We start from the raw sequence: 21,228 nt of genomic DNA on the forward strand, positions 1-21,228 counted from the left end.
AAAATGGCAATAATTGGCACCCTTACCAGAGACTTGTGATCTGGAGTTGCTTTCTCTCTGCTTCCCTAGGTACTTGCACAGAGCAACTGTCTATCCTCAATAGATAGAACACATATTGTGTTCCTTAGATCTGTTATCCTCATGGCACTTAAATGTAACCTGAAAAGGGGGGCAGGGGGGAAAGGTTGTGCTTTTTTGCTTGTTTATTACATATAAATAAGTCTTTAAATATATTTAGTCTTTATTTTCTGGTTTGTTTTTCTTTACATAAGAAATTCAAGTCCTGTCTTTCCTGGAATTCTCTGTAGTGTGTAGAGATATAATGAAACTGTGATACATAAAGAACTGGGAGAGTGGCAGTTGAGAGGAGGAAGGGTTTTTAGACATACTGCTCATAACTTAGTTTTTTGGTGTTGTTTAACACTGGTTAAGTTGAGCAGCTATAATTTTGGAGAAAGGAAGTCTTCAACATTCCTATCCCTTCTGTTAAGGTGTGAGCATTAAATATCCATCCTCTGAGACCCTTGGGAAGGTGAGAGTTGATTTACCAGATAGTTCTGAAATAAAAGAAAGTGTGTGTGTGAAGGGGGGGGGGCGGGAACCAGACAAAAACAAAAAACCCCACACTTTTAATCCCCCCTATTAATGCAAAACAGAACGTAAGCAATATTTTAAAATAATCCTTTGCAGACCATCTTTAAGATGGTTGAAAATGCAACAGTTGTTCAGAAAAATTAACCGAATCCTAAAGTCCAAGAATCATTTTTGACCGTTGGCTTTTTACAACACAAACCGTTTATTAGTAGTTATGAAATAGGAAGTGGGTGAGTAGTGTGTGTGCGCGCGTGTGGGGGGGAGGTGAAACAAACTCGTGCTCTGTGCATGAATAGTTGTTGTAGATTCTTGGTGACTTCTTAAAGACACTTAAGCTATTCTGTTTCTAGAGCTGGTTTCTATGTGAGGGACCAAATTACCAGATGGAGAGGGATTGGATGGTGAGTAGCTTTTCCTGAGTCTAAGGGTTGTCTCCCTCTTTGATCTTGCCGTATGAAGAGAGGGTCACTACAGTCTTTGAGGGGAGACTTCTTGAGGGTGGGAGACCTCATCTAGGCTGCTATTAGGGGATGGGGAAGTAATCGCTTGCATTTCTTACACTGCTTATGCTTAAAATTGGCTTTGTTCTGAACATAACATCAGAATGGGCATATTGGGTCAGACCAATGGTCCATCTAGTCCAGTACCCTGTTTTCTGACTGTGGTCAGAACTAGATCCTTCAGAGGGAGTGAACAGAATAGGGAAATTTATCAGGTGATTGATCCCCTGTCGTTTAGTCCCAGCTTCTTTCAGTCAGATCATAGGGTTGTGTCCTAGACCATCTTAGCTAATAGCCATTGATGGACCTTTCCTCCATGAACTTACTTAATTCTTTTTTGAACCTAGTTATGCTTTTGGTCTTCACAACATCTCCTCACAGAGAATTCCACAGGTTGATTATGCATTGTGTGAAGAAATACTTCCTTATGTTTGTTTTAAACCTGCTGCCTATGAATTTTATTAGGTGACCCCTGGTTCATGTGTTATGTGAAGAGGTAAATAACACTTCCTTATTCACTTTCTCCACACCATTCATGATTTTATAGACCTCTATCGCATACCCCTTTATTGTGTCTTTTCCAAACTGAACAGTTCTAGTCTTTCTAATCTCTTCTCATATGAAAGCTGTTCTATACTCTTAATCATTTTTATTGCCCTTCTGTGTACTTTTTCCAATTCTAATATCTTTTCTTGAGATGGGGTAACGAAAACTGCACGCAGCATTCTCTGATATGTTGAACTGCCCAAGATGGGATACTGATATCCCAAAGGGTTCTGATAGATCTTTTTCTTCCTTTCTCATGATGGGTCTGTTTTGATATTTGAGAAAGCATGTGTGTTCACATGGCTGACAGAGAAGGGAAGCACAGAACTGAATGTTAAAGACAAGAAATTGACCACGAACAAAGTTAATTCTTCAGTCTTTTTTTTTTTATTAAATGATCATGATCCTGACTAACCTCCTTATATCTGTTACCAATAAGATGTTAGGTAGATACATCTGAGAATTTTAATATTTGTACTTTTACTGCTTTGTATGTTTTAATTTCTTTCTTTCCTCTCAGCTTGATTATGAAAATAATCTAGTCAGCTTTGCATTTAGGTTCTCTTGCACTAGTCCTGCAATGGTCAGATTGCAAATGGTGCAAGGAAATGTTTGTGGGGGAAAAAAAACCAAATCTGTTACCATTGGAATTAGTAACTAAATCATGGAAACATTTCTTTTGGTCTTTAGCTTTGTAAAAAGAAGCTGTTACATAAAAATCTAAACTATGGGCCAAATGTGAATTGAGGAGGATCCCTTTGTTTTATGTTTATAAAGGACATTTAGCATTGTTTGGTTTTCTTTGTAAATCCATTTTTTCAGTAATTCTCAGTTATTTTATAGTACCTGCAATGATTATTTATGAAGGCAACAATTATTTATGAAGGCAGATAAAATCTGTCTCCTTTTTTTGTTCTTCACTACTGCAGAGGTAGATAGGGAGTGGAATTTGCAGTAAATCTGCGCCTTTTCTAGTGAAGTAATTGCTTTTACTTGGCAGACCAACTTTATTAATATCCTGGAATATTATGACAACAATATTCTTTCATAGTCCACTTTGGTGGTGGTCTTTCTTTAGATATTCTCTACAAAATTAATTTTAATTTGCTTATCACTTATTTGTAATTATTTTTAAAACTACTCAAAACTGGCTGTGGGGAGGGAAGCTTGTTGGACCAACCTTTCTCCTTCCCAGATAACTCAGTTAATCCAATATTGCGCATAATTCAACACACACAGTTTGTTAAATGGAAGGATCCAGAAGCTTACACAGTCTGTTTTTCTTCTAGATTTTTATATGGCACCTTCCATTGACGCATGTGAGCATGTCCCAAAACTATCAAAGGTGGATAAATTGGTCTCCTCCAGTCAATGGAGAGTGGGCTTTTTTGGGTCTGGTGATGGTGTGGGAAGGCTAGGTTGGAATTGGTTTTGCATTTGCTTTTTTATATATTGGATATTGAATTCCATCTAGCTTCATTTGTTTCAATATATAGAAATGCCATCCTAAATTGCTGTAAGTGGCAGAAGAATTGGAGAGGGAGTACTTTCAAGGTCTCCATATGCTTTGATGACTTTCAGTATAATTTGCTCACTTTTTCATAGGAAAAGTAAAATTGGCCCATTCTTTTCTCAGTAGATGTTTCCTATTGCATCTTTTGACGCATTTCATCACCCCATATTCAGCCATTTTACCCCTCTGATAGTTGACCTGAATTTAAATCTTGCTGTTGCTTGAAAAAAACTGTCCTTGTATTCTCAGGCCTGTCTAACTACAACGTTTTATGACTTTAGATATATCAGGATACTGATGTCAGAAGTTTGACTTCTTATTGAAATATTTATACTAGTATAACCCATCCTAGTGTGAATACAGTTAAACCAGTATAAATGTGCCTTATACAGCATATCTTATTTCCCTTCTCGCACAGGAATAAACTATACCAATATAACTGTATTTGCACTACAGGGATTGTACTGGTCTAATTGTTTTGGCCTCCCCAGAAAAAAATCACACCTGTGACCAAAATAGTTGTACTGGAACGAAAACTGTGCAGACGAGCATAGGGAAACTCTAAGGGGGATTTTAGCAAACCAAAATCTTAACACAAAAAACAACTTATTTTGCGGTTTTCCATGCACCCCCAGCTATTGTTGGTGTATGTGTTTTTCCCGAAACAAGAGCTTTCTTCTCCATTTTAATTGACTTTGCTGCAGGATCCAATCTGTGCCACCATTATGTTGCTGTAGAAATTACAGTAACATCATAAATAATAATTTCACTTCCCTGCAGGATTAAATAGGAGGAATGGGATTTTAAACAATGAATGCAAGTTTAAACAAAGATTTTGTATTTTTCGTTTAATTGGGAAAAAGGTGAACGTCAGGATGAAGCACCTAACTGGGAAGTTGATCTATGTTTTAGTTATTTCTTGCCTCCTGATGTTAAAGTCTTTCTTTAGTAGATTTGAATCTTACTCTTTATAGTGTACAAGGTCACAAGTCTTTATAACAAGTTGGTCAATCAGTCTTAAATGGCTAAATTTTAATCCACTAAGCTTATTATGGAGATGACATTTGTGTCGCTGTAGTTAAGTTTCAACATCACCCCTGTTTTATGAGTTAATAAAGTCTATAAAAATCAATCCAGACTTTAAATTTAGCAAAGGAGCTGTGTTTATCCTGGGCCTAATTTTTTTTTTTTTTTTAAACTAAAAACAATTTAGTAGTTTGCATTGCTTTTTTGAATATTTTTGTAACTCATACTACTTTAGAGAAGTGTCTCAGTATTTTAGAGCAGTAGTCTTTCACCATTGAATAGACCTAAATTCTATTCCAAATGAAAATGAGGCTAATCTCACCATGGTCCCTCTATTTTCATCACAAAATTTGACACAGTGAGTTTGTGTTGAGAAGTTCATGACCAGAATAGTAGGGTTGTTTTAGATCAGGATTTAAGTGGAGGATGTCTGTGACATTCCTGGCTCAAATCACTGGCAGTTATTTCTCACTTTCTGTATCACAAAAATAGTCTACACGTTAATTTTTAAAACACAAACTTCAATTCAGACTGAAACTTAGTAGGGCAAATAGTTAGTGGCTTGAAGCATAATGCGTCACGATACTAGTTTTTGTGGTTTGTTAAAAAGGAAAAGTGGTTCTCTACTAGGTGGCTTGGAGGGCTGGGTTGCCTAGTCGTTGGAGCTCTTGGCTTTCAGCTCCCTGCTTGGTTGAAGCGCCTGAGTTTTTAAGGTGAGGTATGTAGGAGGACCTAGGCCCTCCCTCTCCACTGGCTCCCAGCCCATGGCCCTGTGTGCATTAACCCGGAACCTGGGGGGCCCTCCCAGCAGGGAGTCTAAATCCACTGCCCTAGGCTACTTCCTACCACTGTGTCTTCAGTTTGCAGCATGGCTCCTCTAGTTCAATTTGCTGGGTGGCTTGCCTCCCATAGCACTCTCTTGTAGATCTTGGGCAGTGTCCTGCTGCGATCCCAAGCTCCTTCGGGCAAGGCAGCCGTAAGTTGGTGTGGCTGAATCCCGCAATGTCTCTGGACTTCGCTCACTCAGTTACCTCAGGTGCCAGAGGCTCTGAGATCTCCTCTCCTCCTTTGGCTGGGGAGACAGTAGTTACTTCTAGGTGGCTGCCTTGGCTGGAAGGCTAGAGACTCTTAGGTAGGGAGTCTCTTCAGCCAGCCAGCCCTGAACTGAGACAGGTTCTTTCCTTTTCTCCCACCTCCAGACCTGGCATTGGCTGCAGTTATAGCAGGGCAGGGCTAGCTGGGCACAAAGGCTCTCTTTAACCCATGCGGTGCTGGCGGGCAGTTTATCTGCTTCATCACAGCTTCCTCTGATGTATATAATTGTTTTAAGATCTAGCCTCTCTAATGCACAGGAACATAGGACTTAGAGCTGGAAGAACCTAATAGAGGTTGCTTCCTCCTGCAAGGGCAGCATATATTTCTTGATAAAGGTCATATCGGATAGCAAACTGACCACTAGATCTTAGCCAAAAGGCTTTGTATTGTGATTTGGGAAAGGACTCTGCTATAGGAAGTTATAAGTGGCAATGCAGAAGAGAATGTAGAAGTACTGCATTTTGAAGTTGCAATGAACCAAGCCATCTTCTCAGTGTTTATCAATATACTTGCAGTTATTATTTTAAGGTAGGTAAAACAGTCCATATCTAAAGTGTTTTAACAATAAACCTCTGTGTACAGTTGTTAACTCTTAGCAATTTGTTTCATCTGTAGTCTTTTTATTTTATTCTTTGGATAATATTGATTCTTTTTACATTTCATTAGTCAAACTTTTTCATCTTTTCATCAGACTTTTGACATTTGCAGGTGTCACCTCACAACAATATCTAGTTAATAGTTTTATCTAATCAAACTTGTGAGCATATCATGCTTGCTGGGTATAGACTGATCATCAGTGCAGTGTTATGTGAAAAGTTTTCCCCCCCAGAGTCCATGGAATTATGGTTGGGAGTTTCCCTGTCTTGACAACTGTTAGAATTATTTGAATAGTGAATACAGTTGCCTTATTTGCACTGATTCTTTGAATCCATGTGAACTAATCTTTTTTCACTGTGCTGATGTATCACATCACCGGGTAAGGTATTTTTAATATATATATAATATATAACAAAAAGTGAGGATCCTGGTTTGGACTCAGATTGAAAACAGCATTTTATTGAAAGAGGAGAAATTGCTTAAAAACTCCCTTCTTCTTGTGTGTGGAGGAGAATGGGGCAAGTGTTAGAAATAGGCGTAATTTTGCTATCACAAGGAAGTGGATATACTAAAGAGAATCAGGAATGTGACAGGAAAGCTGATGGACTCAAGAACCTGTAGAAAAATTGGGAACATGTGGCTTGATTGGTTCTAGAGAGAAGAGATGCTAAAAATCCTAATTAGGGGCAAAACATATAGGGGAAGCAGAGAAAGCTATCTTTTAATATGTGATAGGTCTCATGGATTCAAAGAATTAGGGCAAATTAGGCAGACAAAATTTTTTTAGATAAATAATACAAACAGCTGACAAGACAGAGATACTCCCCAACCAAAGTTTTATGTGGACTTTGAAAAACTTTTTACATTCATATTATGGAATTCTGCTTTGCTTTTTTGTACTCTTGCTTGTGGTTGCAATCTGCTTGGATCTGGCATTCTTTAATCTTTTTGTTTGACTTTTATACCTGTTCATACATTACATGTCTTTCAAGCACTTGTTCATTCTCACTGGCCTTTCTTACTCCTCCTTTGTCTTTAAATGGGACAGGCAACCCTGGAGCATATGTTGATTTTATCTTTGAACATTTTCCATTTCCTTTCTAGTTCTTTCCTTCTGTTTCAGCTCGATTTGTTTTTATTCTGAACACAATGTGATAATGAGGGAAGGTATTTACAAGTAATTACAGGCTGGGTATTATGTAGATCTCTGGGTCAGTGGATCTGGCCTGTTGAATAATGAGATTGGACATGTGGATCAAAACGTTCCTGAGTCACTAACTTAGAGTTGCCAGTTGCAACAGAAACCAAGCGAGTAAAATCCCAGAAATCTGTACTGCAGATGGTCACTGAGCTGAACAGTGAATGCTGTGTGTTAGTGAGAATGTAGATATGCTTTCTGGAAAGAGATGATTGTAAGGAATATCTGGGACAGGGATTGTTCATATGTTCATATTTTACCAGAATTAAATCTGTTAGTAATTTACTTTGTTGGTTTTGATCAGTAGTTTCCAGCTGCAAATAATTTTTTCTGCTGCTAAAGAATTTTTCTTAGTATAGATAGAATCGATGGTAACAATCAAGCTCCATGATTCATTCCTGAAGAAAAGACTATACAACTTTTTTTTCCTCTTTCACATATGCTCTTTGTTTTTTCCTCAGAGAACTTTTTTGGTATGTCTTATTTCAGAAAAAGTTTTCTTCTTGCCAGGATGTGGGCAGGTCTGTGCTGGTATCTTTCACTGCCTGGAACTCTTCTCCACATGTCATTGGCAGTCAAACACTGCATGCACTCTCTTTGGAAGCCAAAGTCTAACTCTTGTGTGGTGAAACTTTTGTCAAAGACAGGAGAATGAAAACAGCCCTTATAAACATCAGTTGTTCTCAAGCTCATTCAGTCTTCGCTTTCTTGCTGTTTGTCAATAAGAATTTTGCTTTTGAATGATAACTATGATGTATACTGTTGCCTGTTGGAAGTTGGACTGAGACCCCCACCTTCCAGTCAACTATGATGTATACTGTTGCCTGTTGGAAGTTGGACTGAGACCCCCACCTTCCAGTCATTTAACAAAAGCTACTGTACAGTTTTCAGATGGCAGTTTTCTGTGACTATTGATTTGGAATAGATTTGCCTCTAGGCCACTTATTCAAAAAAGCTCTGTATCCCATGTTCATTTTCCTGAGTCATTGTCACATTATGTAGCACTCTGCAGCTTCTCACATCCGTTCACTATAGTTGGTGCTTGACATTTCTCTTCCTTATGACTTATATGTGTAACCCGTGAACAGCAGCAATCTTTGCACTTTTCCTAGGACACTGAAAGGGAAGTAGCTTATGTTGCTGAATCATGGTTTTTCCCCTTGTATACTAAAGCATGAGTTACTGAGAGCTTGTCTACACTTACAGTATTACAGAGGCACAGCTGCAGAACTTAGTGAATATGCTGCTTACCCTGATGGTAGAGCTGCTTCTGTCGTCCTAGGTACTCTACGTTCCCGAGAGGCGGTAGCTATGACGATGGGAGAAGCCCTCCCATTGACATAGCACTGTTTGCCCTTGGGGTACTTAGGTCGGTATAACTACGTCACTTGGGGTTGTAGAAGGTCCACACTCCTGAGTGACATAGTTATACCAACGCAAGTTTGTAGTGTGGACAGGGCTGAGACGGCTTCATTTTTCACTATGTGTAATCTGCTTCAGGAATGGTGTGAATAGAAGCCCTATCTACATGAAGGAAATTTGCACTGGCATAACTACATCATTATGGAGTCAATGTGGGTCCCAGCATGAAGCTACAAGCTGCTTGTAAAATGGCATTAAAATTGGCATATTGAAATTCAATCACTTTCGCAAATGCATGTAGGTCCCTTTAATTTCAGTCAGACAATGTTGTACATAAGCTGACGAAAAAAGGGATACCTCAAGTAAAATATTGCTTTTATTATGGATAGAATTTAAAAGCTAAAGTTCATTTATTTCTAACGTCATGAATTTTTTTTGCATTTTTTAAAACAAATTTCTGTATCTGTATTTATAACAACATTTCAGATTATTAAAAAGGAATCATCAACTTAAAAATCACGCTACTATTAGGTTTTTAACTACTGGTGTTACAGATGACACCTACAATGACAGTTATTGAAAGATTAGAAAAAATGATTTTTAAAAAATGTTCTTTGACTTTGTGCACTCCACAACATTTTGTCTAGTCAGTTTTATTGTTAGTTTCTGTGTGTGTGTGTGTGTCTGTGTGCAGGCTTTTCACATAGCAACTAGGCAGAAAAAACATTTTTTAAAAAATTACGATTTTTAAAACTACAAATATTGACGGGACTGAGTTAAAGGTATTTACAGATACATGTCTCTGACTTTTTAGAAAGTTAAGTGTTTCTTTAAAATGTGTGTTTAATTTTATTTCACCATTTTCTGTCATACACTTGCACTTCAGTAAGCTTGGACAAGGAAAATAAATTCATCTGTTCACTTTTCTTTTTTATAGACCGCCACAGTGAGGCAGTATTTAGATCAAAGCATAATGAGAATGTTTAAATGCAGACCAATTCACCTGAATAAACTTGCAGATATCTTGGGCCTTGTAAACCATTTTTCCCATTAAAACCTGCATTTGTGTTTAAATGTTCTGACAGTGTCCCTTTAATCAAGAGCTCAGACACTTACTTGCTGCTGTCTTTAGGCAGTTGTACATCCAGTAAGCATATGCCAAGATAGTCATTGATCTAAATAGTTATCCTAGTTAAACAAGCAAAGTGAAAATATTTTTTTTAAAGTGTAAATTCTCATGCCATTTCACTTAAATCCATTTTCTCTAGTATAGCACAAAGGGTAACTGTAGCAAGGTGACTGAGATACTTTTATTAAAGGTTTCAGGGATTAAAATAAAAACAAACCACAGGAGCAGCATGCTAATACACAAATGGTTTGCTTGTTGTTCTGCCCTTAGGAGGATTTAGTTTGATTTCTGTGGAAACTGGCATTAGACACCTGGGATCTAGTTTGACTGTTTCATTAAGGTAAGTAATGCCTTTTTGACTTCTTGCAGAGTTTGCAAATCTCATTTAATTGGCAAATACTGCTGAAGGAACAGAAGGATCAAATATAGTGGGTAGAGAAATTTCCCAACATGTTCATGGGGGCGGATGGAGAAAACCAAAGTTTAGAACTCTTTCCAAACATCATAAATCATGCTACAGTCTGCTACATGTGGGTTTTTCCTTTAGAAAATATACACGAATTTAGTTCCTTAGGAAGATGCCAGATTGTGATAACTACTCTTAATTAGCATAAAGCAGATGGACTGGATGTGAAGGCCAGTAGTGGTATTTATAAATCAATATTTACTGATGTGTCTGCTGATGGTTTTGGGTTTTATGCAGCCTTTTACCAGTAAGTATTGGTTTGAACAAAACACTTAGTTTAAAACTAACACTTTCAGTTACATGGTCTGCTGCACTGGAAAATTTGAGCTTTCACTTTCTTTTTCATTTGGAAAGGACCTTTTTTAATATGTGATGGACATTTAGATTTTTCGAGGAAAGAGGCAGTCAGCTGCCAGGAATGACTTGTGTGATTTTAAAAAAAAAAAAAAACCTTCTCCAAAAATCTAGAAGAGCATCACCAAATTATATAGCAAAAGCACCCTCTGGAGATACTGATTGTAACAGCTAGCTAAACTCAAGCCCCAGATCAGTCTTCATGCTCGTCTGCTAAAGCAGCCATGCAAGATAGTGTATCTGGGGTAGCTTCTTCATTTTCATGATGATCATTATAAAGTATTGGCAAATAGATTATTTTTGTGAGGGCTGATACTTTCATGACAATTTTGCAAGCTGTGTTAAAGATTTCCATAGGATAGCATTCTTTTACTTTACTCTTTGTTGTTGTGATGATTTTAAGTGGAGGAAAATATAAGAATTCTAGGACTCCCTTTTAGAAGATGGATAGCTGATTTTGATGCTGAGATGCTAGACATATAAAAGACTGAGGATGTTTAATTTTCAATCTCTTCTCTGTTTTGAGTAGTTAAAACTCTCTCCTGGTTTTACTACAAAATGAGTATGCCCCTCTCCAGACAAACTCATGGAAGGAAGGCAAGAACTCTTACGAACTCTTTCTCTAGCCTTGTGTTAAATTATGTTCTTTCTGCTGTCAGAGCTCAATAAATATTCTCCAGAGTAGTTGTATTGCCATTTTTACAAGAACTAGCTAGGTTCCTCCTTCATGGTTCGACCGCAAATCCACCTGAGCAGCAGCTGGGTGGTAAGACGCTCCTTGCAGCATTTGTGTCTGAACTCTCCCGCAACTGATGAAGACTTCAGCACCTGTAAATGACTGCTTATCTCTTCTCCTCTGGTGGTTTGTTTGGTGTCCAGATCCTCTTCCTGTACTTCTGGAAGCAATTGTGTGGAGGTTCTTCACTGTGAGAAGTGAAGCTGTCATGCTTGAGTCCATGGTTCGGCAAAGGGAGGAACCTTATCTGACAGGGGAAGTGCTGTAAAAGAAAGGAGATGTATCCAACGTGCTATTTTGATAGAGCCTTTCTTTATTCCTTTCCCTGCTTCTCAGTGATAATCAGCTGCAGAGAGCATAGTCTTATAAAGGCTAGGATGAGAAGCTCATTTTAAAAATAAAAAATTCCCTAACTTCATTGACTTTTTTTTTCCTGAAGGTGAGAGAGAGAAGTTATTAAAGGACACCCTCTTTCCACAGTAATTTTGAGGATCTGAGCAATTCACTTACCTAGTACCATGAAAAATGTAGTTAGGACAAAATAGGAATGCCTCTGTAAAGCCTGTCAACAATAAGCAATGAGTTCCAGAGGATTTCTGAGAAATGTTGTTGTTTCCAGCTTCCTATACTGGATAGGTTGTTTATCCACCCTCACCAAGGATATATTTTCCTCCAAGAGACTTGTTTTTCTCAAAGACCCTTTCAGGTTTTTTGTATTTAGGTTCTGTTGAAATTGGAAGGAACTGAGCTGGTTAGGTGAAAGGGCCTTTTTACCTTAGTCTCTGAGCCTTTTGGAACTGAGATGCATGGATTCAATGAGTTTTTACTTCTGTCCGTGGTTCAGTTGCTTGCATGGTATGCTACCCCTACAGTGTGGATCCGTGGAGGTACAAATTCTTAACTCCTAGTTTCTGGTATGTAACTATCCTTTACAAGATTTTTTTTTTCATTTCTCACAACTCTTTTATCTGGAATTGCACAAGCTTCAAACAGAATCCAACAAACCTACAACCCAGCATAGACTTTTTAGGCTTTAGAATAGTTTATGTATCTTAAATACCTTACCATATGATGGTATTAGACAACTGTGATGACTTCCCCCATATGTTACTCATTTTTTTCAGTAATGGGATCCGGGTGTGTGATCATTGCAGAGAACAGTAGAGGGCGGATGGGCCTTCCCCCGCCACACGTATGCAGACAATGGACCAGACCCCTTTGCCCTCCTGGGTCAACCAGCTGCAACAGGTTGTGGCAGGCAGAGACCAGGAGGAGTGGCCACCTTGCCCAGGAGGGAGACAAAGGATTGAGGAGGGGCAAGGGGACAGGTCTGGGGATGGCTAGGTGGAAGGACAGTCCCCCCCATAAGGGGGCTTGGGAGCAGAGCTCGAGAATGGGCTCTGAGGCTCCCTAGTTGGTTGCTGCGACTTTTAATGAATGTGTTAACAAAGTCTTTCTACGCTGTGATCCTGAGAACTAATAAACCCTTCTGATTTCCATGCTGGCTGTGAATCACTTGTGGCTGCAAGGCAGGGTACATGGCCCTTTGGCAGTGTGTAGGAGGGGGACTCACAGGGAGCTCAGGCGGAGCAGGGGTGCTGAACACCCAAGCCAGATTCAGGAGGCGGCTGCACAGGTATGTGAAGACTGTGGGGACAGACTCCAAAGCCCTAGAGTCCTAACTGGCTTCGTCCCGAGTGGTTCCAGAGCACTGTTTCTGGTGGACTCCATCACAGCAACATATCTGTAGCCTCGCTGAAAAACCAGTGGCACCAGAAATACTCCAGTGTTCAAGGAAGACATCCACAGAAAGTTGCTTGAAAATGTCAGCTTGATCCAAACAATGTACATTAAAATGGTTCTTAATACCAAGGAAGATTGGTTAAGCAAAACAGTCTGACTGTGGGAAAAGGTCCCTTCAGGCAGACTTAATTGTGAAAAACAGTTGTGTACTTGTGATAGATATTTTTGTGATCCAGATCAAGGAAGTTGAACAACTAAATCCTTATTCGAGGTCTCCTCGTCGAAAGCTTATGCTAACTGCTATTCTTCCTGTTGGAACCCTTATCTGAGATGTTTCTGCAGAGCTATGGGAGAGTCTGATTGCCCCCCTAGCATTTGATGATAGGTGAGATGTGTTTCAGTCCCACAAGAGGCATGTGTCTGCAAATGTGAGTTATCCTGCATATTCATCCTTAGCCCACTTCCCTTTTTGATTTATTCAGTGATGCCAGTCCAGTGTTTATGACATCACAGTTCTTCTTTGAAATGATTCTGAATTTCTGTACTCAGCAAATCATGAAGGAGGAGCAGATTGATCGGAAAGGAGAGAGCTTCAATTTACATAAGTATCACAATTGGCCATGTTAGGAAAAGATGTATAAGCTAAGTGGGGTGTTCCCATGTAATTTGTATGCCTAGAAAATTACTCCTAAAATACCTTATCACTAAAAGTACATTACCATTTTTATTTGCAAAAACTGTACAGTATGAAATAAGGCCAAAATTTTCAAATTTGGGTGCTAGAAGTTTGGCATCTAAATTGAACAACCAAATTTTCAAAGTTGCTGAGCATCCACAGCTCTATTTAACTCTCTTTGAATGTACTATAAAGTGGTCTCTCATCTGGGAAATTGGACTAAAGTAATCAATCCATTGGTTATTCTGGTCTGTGCCCTTGCTACTTTAACTATGAAAAGTAATACAAAATTAATTTGAAGCATGTAAAGTGGTAGTAGAACAAATTTGTGCTCTCCAATTTGCAAATGTTTCACTAATAAATATTTAATGCCTAAATCTAGAAGCTAAAGGAAAAGCTACCATTGTCAGAATGTGCCTTCAAGTCTAAGGGTCTAGTGGCACATGGACAGTGCTGTCCATTGAGTTAGTGGTGAACTGATGCAGAACTACAAGGCTGTTTGTTTCTAGCTGTGATCTGGCTCTTGAGTCAGATATTGTTAAATGTATGTATTCTAAAATGCTGTGTAACTAGAATGTGCAAAAACGTCACTGTGAAAATGAGTGTTTCCCCCTGGCTGACTGCTTCAGCTCTGAGGAGGGAGTTCTTGATTCCTTTTAGCTTAGAATGACAAGGTAAGTTTCAGCTGAGACTGATAGCATTTGAATGCTACCAAAGAGCATAGCTAAATTGGTCTGAGCATATGTCAGCAAGGTCTTTATACTGAAGATTTCAAGCATAATGATTGCTATTTGCATTACCCACACTACATGGCATACAGTGTTCTTGTGGGTTTGTAACAACAATAATAATGTTGCCAATAGCTCTTCCACAAATAAAATTGTCAAGCTTCTCTTTCCCAATAGGAATTGTCTGATTTGATTTTGTAGCAATTCTAGTCTTTCACAGTTTTTGAAATTGAAACTATTACTTGGAGCTTGTCCACAACTTGCATAGCCTCTTCCAGGTACAACATCACTTCTCAGGCCCTTGACACTTACGGTCAAGTGTGAGTAATTCTTGAGGATAATGTTTCCAGCATTTCCTTTTATAGAGCATGCAATATTTTGTATTTAATTGAATAATTTAGTACTGTGTGACTACTTCACAAAGCTGTCATTCTCTGTGGCCTTCAAAACAAAATGTCACTTGATACAGAACAGGATGGTAGCTTTGGTGTTTCCTGAGAAGCTGGAATCTTTGATCTGAAGTTCTGGTCACAAAATTTACAGATGCTGTTTAAAATGAACTACCTGCAGAAATTCAGGTTTTAACAAAAAATCAAGGTGCATGCGCACACAACCACTTTTAATTATTTATTACTTATTTGTATTACTAGAGTGCCTAGGAGTCCTAATCGAGTACCACTGTACCCATTGTTCTATTTTGTATAGCATCTGGCACAAAGACAGTCTCTGCCATAAAGAGCTTACAATCTACATGCATCTCTCTAGAAGATTGCAACCTTTAGTTTCTGATGTGAACCTTGCTGCCGTAATTCACACATTTGTTAGCTCAAGACTAGGCTATTGTAATGCACTCCCCACCTTAGTTCAATTTGGAAGCTAAAGCTAGTGCAAAATGTAGCAGTTTGCTTGGTAAGTGAGATGAACATATTCAATCAGTGCCTCATGTTCTGAACTGGCTACTTGTGCCTTTTTGGGTTGAGAATAAGGCCTTGGTATTAGCCTGTAAAACCCGAAGTGGCTTAGGACCTTTCTGTCTAGAAAACTGCTCCACCTCTGAGTTGCTGCTAGGTGCCCATATGCAGATGAGATCTGCAGTGATGCTTGAGATCTGCATGAAAGACCGAGAGAGACAGAACTATTAACAAGATGTTCCTGTAAGGGCCTCATTCCTTTGGACTATGCTTTCCAACTTGGGGCCAAAATAGCTCTAATCATTTTACCTTCTGGGTACATCTTTTTAAAAGGACTGCTGAAGAAGCAAATATTGTTGAGGTGACACATGGGTGGTGTCTAAGGCGTATTCATCTTTGTAGGCTCATCTGAACAATAACTGCAAAATGCTATTCTACTCCAATATCTTGTCATGGTCCGATTCTATTAGAGTGAATGTGTAGGGACACTTAATATTGGCTAGCAGCATATGAATGGTGTTCTTCTGATAAATGAGTAATTGAAATACTCATGAAATTTTGTTGATTGACTGGTTTAAGCTAGCTAGAATACACAGTACAATGGAATAGAGATGACAAATGTTACTGAGAGAGATGAAAAAGCTGTAGGGACAGGTTTTAGGTGGTGTGTGCCTCGGGTATCCACGCTTATGAGGTCCTTCACCACCACCTGGTATAAGGAAACCATGTTCTGTGCCTGCTGTCGATCAATTCCCTGAAACCACCAGCCTCTATAACACAAAACACTACTTTCCAGGACTCGACTCACCATCTCTGTACAGGTTACATGACACACATGCACCCACACACTCCTTACCCAAAACAATACTCAGCGAAAGCACTCTACTCATGCAGTCCAAACTCCTGAGCAGGTTCACAATCTCTTTTGTTTTAGGTGGGGGCTTCTGATGAACTCATCCTGACAATTATGTTAATTTGTGATTCAAGCAATACTCAGTATTTCCCAGCATAGTAGTGTCATCACTGTTTTGAACAGTTCTATCCTGACTACTTATGAATTCTGTGCTGTTTAATCCTGACTCGCTTCAGCAGACTGAGAGTGAAATTGTAGTAGCAAGTGAATTTTCAGTTGGATTACATATGGTATATAAACTGGACCTGAAAACAGATATATATTTCTGAAAGCCTGGCCAGTGAGACATTATATGAAGAATCCCGCACATGGTATGTGGAAGATTTGCAAGGTATACAGCTCTTGTTCGACTATATTCTTGTTTGCTTTTGCAGAAGCTACCATAACTTTTTGGAATCCTAGGTAGTGTTGGAGGAGAACTTTTTTTTTATTTTCATAAACAATAAAAAGTATAAAAAGGTAAATGACTTAGAACCTGTATTTATTTCTAAAAACTACATGCTTCCAGGATTGTCAATAGTTATGCAATTAAAAAATTTTACATCTTGTCAAAACTACAAGAAGTCATACATAGACCTGGAACCCTGATACATATTCTAAGGGACTATCCATCCGTCAGGCAGCTGTGGAAAGAGGTGGACACCAGAACTCTCTACATTATTGCTGCTTTGTAACAGACTTACTGTGGTAATAGCATGGCCACGCACCAAAAGAATTCATAGTAAGGACCATTTACATTCTTCAGTAATCCACTATCTGTCAAGGAAAGGTTTGATTTGCATTAATATGGTGGTTGTTGAAGATGTTCATACATTCACAATTTTATTACACACTTTTCACTTTTGGCTGAGCAACTTATTCTCATGCATGCTATAGGAGAGATTCTAATACAAACAAAGTATTCCCAAGTTACTGGACTTCAAAGAGGTGATCAAAGGTACCAAGATGTGGTATGCAAAGGGTAAAACTCAATTTGGTAATGCAGATTCCAACTCTAGAGTTGGATATGTTAAAAAGGTATTGATGGATTAACTGTGTTAATGAGATTATGCTTTTTAAGATTTGACAGTTGTCTAAATGTGTAACTGGCCTATTGATTTGTGTGTGAATTGTAAAAGTAGAACTATTATAAGTGCAAAAACTTACCTTGCAGCAACATTAGAGCTGATTCTGGATTCTGCACAAGAGGTAGTGACTTTGTAAATTGCTTACTTAGCACTTTAGGGAATGAATTCTGACAGAACTGATTTGTTACTGCTTACATTTTAAATATCTAAATACAGTGAGAAACTTGATTTGCTTAACTTTCTCCTCCGTTCCCTTATCTGCTATATTGTGTGGGTCTTCTGGTGTGGGAGTGGGCTTTAACAAGAAAGAACAGATGTTCTGATGGTCCTTTGCTTTAAAAGAGAATATTTGAGTCCCTGTAGGGATCCAGCTAATCATCAAGGCATCGGTGAAATCGCTGTTTAGATAAATTTATCTGAAATAATGCACTTTAAAATCAAATTAATATAAACATAAAGAATTTTTAAATTTAACAAACCCTCAACCAGTATGTGTTTAGCACAGCAAAAATACATAGGCACACTTTTCAGTAGAGCTGACTCATACACAATGTTCTTGGTATCTGGTGCACAGATGGTCAAAAGTGATGCTGTTTAATCCAGAGGATTACCTTTCTTCATAGCCTTTTAAAGGAAACCTCTTCAGGGAATCATGCCTGGTTAGAGTATGTAGCAGATGGCTGGTGAGAGTGTTGGATGCACACTTTTTAAAGATACCGAGCATCTCTTAATATTGTTAATCAGAACTACTTGAGAGGGAAGATTCAGTAGAACAAACAATATCCTGGTGCATTCAATTTTACAGTGTACTGTAAACTACACTTTGGGGACTTCAACCTTTAAAAAGTAAAACTTTTGCTGTGATGCCTGCAGAAGTCTTGACAACAGTTAGGCTGCAAGTAAAAAAGTTTAAACAATGCAAGAAATTACTTTATTGTACTTAATTTATTCTTATACTGATGTGTGTGGATTATGATTTCAGTTATATTTGTCTGTTTAATTGAAGCTCACAAAGTTTGTGTTTCACCAATTTTATCTTCTTAATTAACTCTAAGTAGCCATCTGAATAAAGAGCCCGTTGTTTGTAACCAGGACATGTTGCACCCCGGTAAATAATTTTATAATTACAGTAATCGATCAGGCTACACTTTATCACTGACTTTACTAATACATCACCTGTAGGCCTGTGAGTTAATTGCATCTCAATTTTGAAAAATAAGTACAAACAGCAGTCATTTACTCCAGGCTCTGAACTTTGTTAATATTCAGATGCTTTAATTTTCAATGCCAAACTTTTAAAGATGATAAACTATCATTCTACTTATACCCCCATATTTTTCTTTATTCTTAAAACAAGGCTATAAATAAACATGCATAAGCCAGATTCAGTTTTGTTTAAACTTAACCCTATCTCTAACAATGAAGCTGTTACTAAGTGTGATCTAGGTCAGTATACATTTGTGATCTACTCTGGTGTGGGACCAGCTGTATAGATCTATTCACATCTGCTACTGATGAGTCCCACCGCACATCTGGCCACTGATGCCACAACAGATAACAGATTTCTTAGGCAAAGGAATGCATGCATCTAATTTACCTAGATTTCAGTCAGGCATTTGATATGGTTCCACATGGGGAATTATTAGTTACATTAGAAAAGATGGGGATTAATATGAAAATTGAAAGGTGGATAAGGAACTGGTTAAAGGGGAGACTACAATGGGTCATATTGAAAAGTTTCACCACTCGGATTATAAATGAATGTGTTTAAGTGGTGCCTGAGTATGTTTTAGCATAATGTTTATGTTGAGCACCAGCTTCTAATTTTTCCCAGTTCCAGAAAGGTTTAGTGGTTTTGAATTGCTTAGATTTATCCTGATAGTTTGTTGTTTGCACTGACAGCACAAAGCTGTAAAGATCTATGAAAGCAAGGTAAACAGCTTTGTTTGGAATTTTTACCATCTCTTCAAAGCCCACATAACTTTTAAAAGAAAAAAATAAAGTTTATATAAAAACTCTACTTAGATTGGTGGTTGATTGTTTAATGAAGTCAGAGGTCTGGACTTTTTTCGATTATAAGCATCTTTGTTTTAGATGGGATTTTCAATAGCTCTGCCCTAATGCGTCGGTTTTTTTCCACTCAGGTTAGTTCAAGATGACAGACCAGAGGCAACGTTCGCTGTCTACCTCCGGAGAATCATTGTATCATGTCCTAGGACTGGACAAGAATGCCACTTCTGATGATATAAAAAAGTCATACAGGTAAAGGTTCAAAAGTCTGGTCCCTGACACTTCACAGAGCATGTTTGCTAACTTTTTCAGGTAGTCAAAATGTCATGTTCAGTGTGTTATGTAGTCTGTGCTTATATTTATCAATACTCCTTATAAGAAAAGTTCTCTGCACTGAAAAAATCTAGTTTCATCTTATGTCAACGGGGGTGAGAAAAAATATATAATGTAGTACTTCACATAAACTGTTAGCAAATTTTGAAAATTCAGATATTGCAATTGAACTGCTCACTTTTTGAGAATTGAATTCTTATAGATCATTTATTTCAGTATTTAATTTGAACGTGTTAACAAATATTTAGGAAAGTGTTAAGAGTTAAACTCTTAGCTTAGAAGTTCGGTAGTTTCTTGCCAGCCCAACAAGAAGCATAAGTATGTAATGCTTCTTCTGAGACCAATCATGTCTAGTCCCCTGAGCAAAGGAACATGCCCTGAAGATACAAATGATGTACCTTAACTTGTATCAGCAATGTAATTTAGTATCTGTAAAAATTAGTTCACATTTTTTCACGTTAAACTTGAAATACTGGGTTTTTTTTTTAAATCCAGGTTTGACTTTTAACCTAAAAAAAACCAAACCTGAAACTTTTTAAAACTTTTTTTTTGGGGGTGGCAGGGAGAATCACAATACTCTTCATATGTATCATTGCTACTCATAAATACTGTGCTACAGTTCAGCATGGTTATAGTTGGCAAATGACAGTGGTTTCAACATTACACTAGGGGTCAGTAGTAATCTTTGCTTGTGGATGTTCTTTAAAGAAAAGTGTTTCTTTTAATTTTGTCTTTTTTTTTTCAGAAGGGCAAAATTAATTCATTATCTTTATAATGCTAATAATATTTACATGAAAGTAAAAGATGATCCACAAATATCCAAAGATTATATAAAATGTTGTCAGAATTAATTGAAATTTGAGGCACTAAAAGCTATTAGTCTAAAACATGAAACAAGTTTTAACTTATTGGGAAAATGGCAAACAGTTTTTCTTTAAAATGATCATCCGGTTAGATTCTCTAAGGAAAATGCAGCTCTTGTGTACTTGGTTTTACTGCCTTTCAGTGACCACATGCTTCCTTTGCTGTTCATGTTTATAAAGCTGGGACTTATTCCCTCATTTCATTTCTCTAGAAAAGCAAACCTCTTCCCCAGCCCCACTACACAATGATTGTTTCACAGGAATGATCGTGCTGTAGTCTGTATTAAACTACAAAACACTGCATAGTGGAGCCATCATCTTCAAACTCCTTCACTGTCTTATGGGCTTCTTACAGAATTTATGTATACAAAATGGGAAACATTAGCTTTATGTAGCATAAAGATGCAGGAGTAAGCCTGTTTTATAGAGTGTTGGGAATCTGTGATGTTCTACGCTAAATATAAAATCTGTGTCTTCACTGGGACCATTGCATTCCTGGTGGCACTGGGAAATATCCCACCAGGCAACATTTCCATTTCTAGGGTCAAAGTTTCTAGTGCAGGCCCTTCTTAGATGTGCAAACACTCTGATATGTGCTCATTCATGTCATGATTGGTGTACACACATGTGCTAACTGTCATTTTTCATATGTCCATCAAGATATTTCCATGCCAAACTCGAGCACATGCAAATATGTATACAGACTTTTCCATGCATATTTCTGAAAATTTGGCCACTAATTTAAAGTCCTGTGTGGAACATTTCTGTAACAGGTTAAACAACCATTTCCTGCACCACAAAAAAATGCCAAATATAATTTGGTGACGTTAGTCTAATTTTTTGTCCGAGAATCACAATGGATCCAATG

General features: G+C 38.0%; 1 protein-coding gene across 3 annotated transcripts in view; it reads left to right on the forward strand.

Moving 5' to 3' along the window:
* Window positions 1-21,228, forward strand: part of DNAJC5 (DnaJ heat shock protein family (Hsp40) member C5) — a 48,026-nt gene that overhangs the window by 14,457 nt on the left and 12,341 nt on the right. For 2 of the 3 annotated variants that reach the window (XM_067554066.1, XM_067554067.1), the window contains one exon: window positions 19,299-19,416. In XM_067554066.1, coding sequence (XP_067410167.1) covers window positions 19,310-19,416 — 107 coding nt within the window. In that variant the 5' untranslated portion in view covers window positions 19,299-19,309. Of the gene's footprint in view, window positions 1-9,830; window positions 9,901-19,298; window positions 19,417-21,228 lie in introns of all 3 variants that reach the window. The other variant, XM_067554065.1, reaches the window with a different exon arrangement.

This window comes from Emydura macquarii, unplaced genomic scaffold (assembly GCF_026122565.2).
Source record: "Emydura macquarii macquarii isolate MOO-44397 ecotype Brisbane River unplaced genomic scaffold, CSIRO-AGI_Emac_v2 contig_1483, whole genome shotgun sequence".
Taxonomy (NCBI): domain Eukaryota; kingdom Metazoa; phylum Chordata; order Testudines; family Chelidae; genus Emydura; species Emydura macquarii.